This window comes from Triplophysa rosa, linkage group LG23 (genome assembly GCF_024868665.1).
Source record: "Triplophysa rosa linkage group LG23, Trosa_1v2, whole genome shotgun sequence".
In the NCBI taxonomy this organism is placed as follows: Eukaryota; Metazoa; Chordata; class Actinopteri; order Cypriniformes; family Nemacheilidae; genus Triplophysa; species Triplophysa rosa.
The window spans coordinates 19,319,088-19,325,087 of NC_079912.1; the positions used below are offsets into that span (position 1 = coordinate 19,319,088).

Here is a 6,000-nt window from a genome sequence, read left to right on the forward strand (position 1 = left end):
TAAATTAATACCTTATGTGTATATTACATATGCGCCAAATCTACTTTCTGTGGTTAAAAAGCTTAACTTGTTTGAGACCACACTAATTCTAGCATTTTAAAGGATTTTATTTTCTGTTTTCTTGAAGATCAGTTTGCCTGAAAAAAGTTTTCAATGTCACTTGTCCAAGACACTATATCCCACATGAAAAAATTATGGCTGTCAAACGATTAATTGCAATTATTCGCATCCAGCATAAAAGGTTGTGTATACATAGTATTTGTCTCTGTACTATGCACAATTTCGTATAAACACATTCACATACATGCATATATTTAAAAAAAATATATAAACGTTTATATGTCATTTACATTATTGGTAAATATAAATAAATACATGTAAACATTTCCTAAATATATACACATGTATGAGTAAGTGTTTATAAATACAAAATTAACATGCACAGTACACATAGGCTATATTATGTAAACACAAACTTTTATTCTGGATGCGATTAATCGTGATTAATCGTGAATAATCATTTGACAGCCCCAGAAAAAATACTGTGGTATACTGTAGTATTTACTATAGTAAACTGTAGTCAAATTCCTAGATACTATAGTGTTTCAATTTTACTATAGTAAATACTAAATTATACTACAGTTGATCAATTTACAGAATGCTATAGTAGTTAGACTATCTATACTATAGTACAATGACTTTAATATACTACAGTATACTAGAAGTTACTACAGTTTACTATAGTGTTTTTCATGCGGATGGCAGGCTCACTTATTACTTTTTTTCTGTAAATAAACAGTTTTTTTCTGCACTGAAACATAGATCATTGCGTCTCGATTTGTATAAACAAACAAACAAACAAACAAACAAACATTTAAAAATGACCTGTTTGTCCCATGCACTTGCAATGTAACAATGCTATATGTGGATTATTAGTGTTTCCTATCAGTTTAATAAAATCATTCTTTCCAGGGATCGATTGTGATGCAGATAACACTAATGTGATTGCCATGCGCATTGTTTACAGTTTGTTTGTTTGTCTCTTCTGGATGCACGCAAACATTGTGTTTCATCTTAATGATCATGCGCGTTTCAGTTTTGCCCAATTTCATTATACCAAACGGCATTTATTTCCACCCAAAATACGCAGACATCAATCTTTCAATGTTTTCAGGGGTCACCGTGTAGCTTTACTGCGAACAAATCACGTCCATTGATGAGGTTTCAAGGCCATAAAGTGTATCTCTTCATGCACTCTCGCTGGGATAAAGAGCAGATGGGTTAGGGCAAAGTGCACGGGCTCCGCACACACACACGCAGGCGTGCGCACGCCACATCAGGAAGCTCCGTCTCCTTGGAGACCGAGGGGCCGTGCACATTAGCGGGCCGGCCCACGGAGGGACGCTGCCTGCGCGCGGAAGGGGCGAGAGAAAGCCCCTTATAATGATTCAGCAGATGACGGGACGCTCGAGGAGTGGGCCGTCTTTCTTCTTATGCTAATGAGGGGGGCCTCGTCCCCGGACCCTGCGGTGGGGGGAGAGAAGATGCTGGGAGTTTTGAGCCATAACGAACACAAAGCTCTCTCTCTTTCGCTCTGAAAGCCAGCAGGCATGAATGGCTGAGCAATAGCGGAGTGTTGCGCGGTGTTTAAATTGTCCCCGGTGCGCGCAATCACACCGAACTCTTCCCGGATTAACCGTATTAATTACACACAAGCTATTTGATTTCTGTCAAGCAATCAATTTGCATCTTGTTAAGAAAGCCACATGAGGTCTTGTCTGCTAATTCGCTCCCAGGTTTCTCGTTTAGAGTTACAGATTCCACCATCTCACTCCCAAATCTAGTTTTGCAAGCAATAGTGAATTACGAAACAGCGTGCACTTTGAGTTTTGTCAGGGAAAATAAAACATCATTACTTTGAAACGTCTCCAACCGTATATCAATCGTACGTCCATGTAACCACCATAACTTCACGTCTGCTGTGATGTTTGACACTTCTTTCCAATTGACACATTCGTTGATTGAAAGATTGATTTCACACTAATGATACAAAAATACTCGGTTAAACGTGTGATTCAAGTTGTCACATCTTTTGTTGTTTTTCTGCCCTCAGAACATAAATGTCACACTCACGTCTCAGAACAGCTGAAGAGAAGCGTGTGCAGTAATCGGAGCCTGCGGGGACCTCGCAGAACATCCTATTTATTACAGGCCAAACCAACAAAGGTAATAATTGGCAATCAGATTATCTTTCGTATGCATTTGAAATGTTTTAAGTTTATGAATATGTATATGAATATTTACTTTTACAGTATAATATTTATATTATAAAAGTTCTACACAGATGTAAATTATCTGTGTATACGCTAGTCAAAAATATAATTAAACAATAATGAATATTAAATCATATATTCGTTATAGCACTTCTTCTATTGCTACCTCTATGACTTAACTCTTCATTGTTTCCTCACCTATAAATCACTTTGGATAAAAGCGTCTGCTAAATGCCTAAATGTAATGTAATGTAAATGTAAATAATAATGTTATTTAATATTATTATTATTGAACTGAATGAACTTCACTATGTCATATCAATGAAATATGCATTTTCTTACAGAAACATCTGCAAAATGCATCTCTCGACAACTTATACAGTATCATAATGTCAGTAAAATTTTATAGCAATTCGTAACTACTTTCATACGAATTTGTATGATGTCATTCGTACGTTTTCGTACGATCTGCAGTGCCGATTAGGTTTAGGGGTGCGGCATTGTTATAGCTTTTTTTGAATAATCGTACGATTTTTATCGAATTACGATTCGTAGGAATTAGCCACTTCGTGAAATAGTTACGAATTTCTCTGAGATACGTAGCAATAAGCCCCAAGAAGCCATGGGTTACAATGCATTTTATAACAGCTAAGGGGCGTTGTTGTTAGGCATGACGTGAAGCTCAACCAGAATCAAGGGCTAGAACTGACCGTTTTATAAATATGTTTATAAATAATTGTATTCTATAGCTTTCTGCGGCATAAACAAATGTTATGTGGCCCAAACTTAACTTCTGGTAGATTTAATTGAAGTTACCACAATTAATATACAATCAAATATGAATATAAATGAATATTAATATAATTAAATATAAAATAATTTGTAATTTTATAACCAAATACTGACCATAAGTGAACTTCAGGCCAGGCACGTCTGTCCGATTTATAAAACATTTACACTATTCGCAGTATACATGGAAAATCCCGTTAAACTGGTTTGTATTGAATCACTTGTACAATCTTCTAAAAGCTAGCTTGAAAATCGCCTCGATACCTGAGGTGCTTGTTGACTACTGTATGCTTTGGTTTTGCAGGCTGGTGACGGGGGTGATTTAAGGGTTTGTTAGCGGCCAGCTGTTGCCCGTTCTCTCTTTCCTGCTCTTGTTGAAGTCTTTCCAAGCCATTCAGAAACCCCAAAATATCGCATTACATAACCCTCTAAAATCCGCACACTTGTCGACAGAAAGCCTGGGCTAATAAAAGATTTCTTTTCATTTCTGCGGCGAATGAAACCCCAAGCAATACTCAAATCAAACAAAAACCTCTCTTGCTCCGTTTTTAATAGTTTTGGCGTTAAAAAAAAGGCGCGCGGAAGTGTCGGGCCACTTCTGGCGCGGAGTCTGCGCGTCCGCCACCGAGCGCGCGTAATGAACTAATCAGGTACATTAGTTTTACAGAATGTAATCTATAGTGTTTGGGAGTTGTTTGTCTCAATAGAGGCCCCCGGTAATCAAAAGTAATGAAGCTATTACGCTTCGGGAGCCGGGAGAGGGCCGGCATGGCATTAAGAGAGAGCCACATAAAAGGTTTATTAAAGGAAATTAAGGTCCATCAGTGCCACACCTGCTCCCCCTATTATAAATGTATGACAGGTCAGTGGCTTCAATCACAACAGCCAAGCCGAGAGAAGGGGAGATAGGAGTCATGTTTCCCATTATAAGCCAGTGACTCACCGAGCTCACCAGACCCTCCGACCGCTATAGAGCACCATCAGCCCAGAATAATTACATTTAATAGGTTTTATTTGGGATCAGCAAGGCGGTGCTGGCAGAGCGGCTATAGTGCAGCGAGAGAAAGTGAGTAGGTGCAGCGGTATTAATAACTCTTTTTGTCTGAATGCGCACTACTGTCACCCGCTACTTTTGTTTGTGGCGTGATTTTGCATTATTATGTTTTTCGCCCGCCCCGTCTCACCCTCTCGAAAGTAAAGCGCTTGTTGTTTGTTGCGTTTCGTGGCAATTAAACCCACCCCATCAAACGAAAATATGTAGCCTGCCGCTCGTAATGGAGCCGAAATTTCCCTGTTTTATCAGTCGTAAAGTTCAATGACCTTTCATTTTTGTGATAATGTCCCATCACACACGCCAGGATTGGATTTGGCTTTTTACAACTGTTATTTACAGTAATCCTGTAATTTTTACATTCTGAAGTTATGAACCCATGCAGACGGGACTCTGGCGAACAAACGCCTCAAATGAAGTGTTTGCGATGTTGCCCGGTCATGAAGTCGTCCGTGACACTAATCTGGCTTACTTATTAATAACCCGAGCTGAACAGAACGTGGCCGCCGTTTTTGTGATGAGATCCTGTGGAGATGAGTTATTAAACGGGATTATAAATCTCTGAAATTGAAAATTGCTATTTGTTATTAAGTTTTCTACTTTTTTTACTTTCCAGATGGAGGCCGACAGTGAAGAGAATCGAAGTGAAATCTGTGATGGCGGTAAACGAACTCCATTTTTTTACTATAATACTATTAACAAACATTTTTAAAATATAAAATAAGAATATGATTGACTTGACTAGGTTACAAACAAAATCTGATTTGGTAGACATGTAATCACGTACAATATATATAACGAGAAAAACTTTTATTTTGTATTTAAATAGTTAGAAGTGCTTTGCATATGACATTTAACGACTTCTTTATAAAAATGAATGATCTAAAATTAGAATTATTTAAATGGTTAATTTCACTATTTTTATATTACACAGATCTGTGATTCAAATTTCAATCAATTGATGGCAGTGTATTATCAGTGTTTGTAAACATGTGCATTGCATTTCATTCGCCCCTTGCAAAGTTCGCATAAACAAGGTCAACACATTTCCCACAATGCCGCAGTGCAGTCATTTATTTGTCACCGTGACGGCCCGCCCGACAGACCCGCTTCCTCCTGTGACCCGCCCCTCCTTGCTCTCGCAGCCTCTTCCCCGCACATATTTGATCTGAAGTGCTGGTTTAACAGCTACACATCAGATCTGTCAATTTTAATATTAATCCTATTTAGGTGGAGAGAGGTGCGGTTGCCGCGGCAATGCATTATGCAGAGACAGTGACTTCATTATGTGGCAATATTCTTTCAAACGAGTTAAGGAGGACGGTTTGAATGGGCCGAGTGACTAAAGCATGGCTGGGGACATCATTATTCAAGTGTTTAGTGCCTTGTACTGTACCTCTCGTGAGCGCCTGGCCCTTTAATGCGCTTTCATGATGGTTTTTATTGAGTCTTCGCCGGGAGACTGAGGTGAAGCTGTGAATGGGATTTCTCTCCCACTGACACACATTCCTACTTATGCTCTCTCTCTCTCTCTCTCTCTCTCTCTCTCTCTCTCTCTCTCTCTCTCTTTCTTCTCCTCTCCTCCTTCTTCGTTTCTTCTTTGTCTCTCTCCTCTCTCTCTCTCTCTCTCTCTCTCTCTCTCTCTCTCTCTTCTTTCTCTCTCTCTCTCTCTCTCTCTCTCTCTCTCTGTCTCTCTCTCTCTCTCTCTCTCTCTCTCTCTCTCTCTCTCTCTCTCTCTCTCTCTCTCTCTCTCTCTCTCTCTCTCTCTCCTCTCTCTCTCTCTCTCTCTCTCTCTCTCTCTCTCTCTCTCTCTCTCTCTCTCTCTCTCTCTCTCTCTCTCTCTCTCTCTCTCTCTCTCTCTCTCTCTCTCTCTCTCTCTCTCTCTCT

At 39.3% G+C, this 6,000-nt stretch overlaps 1 protein-coding gene across 3 annotated transcripts in view; it reads left to right on the plus strand.

Annotated features, from left to right (window-relative positions):
- st18 (ST18 C2H2C-type zinc finger transcription factor) overlaps positions 1–6,000 on the plus strand; it is a 58,158-nt gene that overhangs the window by 24,679 nt on the left and 27,479 nt on the right. For all 3 annotated transcript variants that reach the window (XM_057322787.1, XM_057322788.1, XM_057322789.1), the window contains 2 exons: positions 2,114–2,226; positions 4,730–4,775. In XM_057322787.1, the coding sequence (XP_057178770.1) occupies positions 4,730–4,775 (46 nt within the window). In that variant the 5' untranslated portion in view covers positions 2,114–2,226. The remainder of the gene's footprint in view (positions 1–2,113; positions 2,227–4,729; positions 4,776–6,000) is intronic.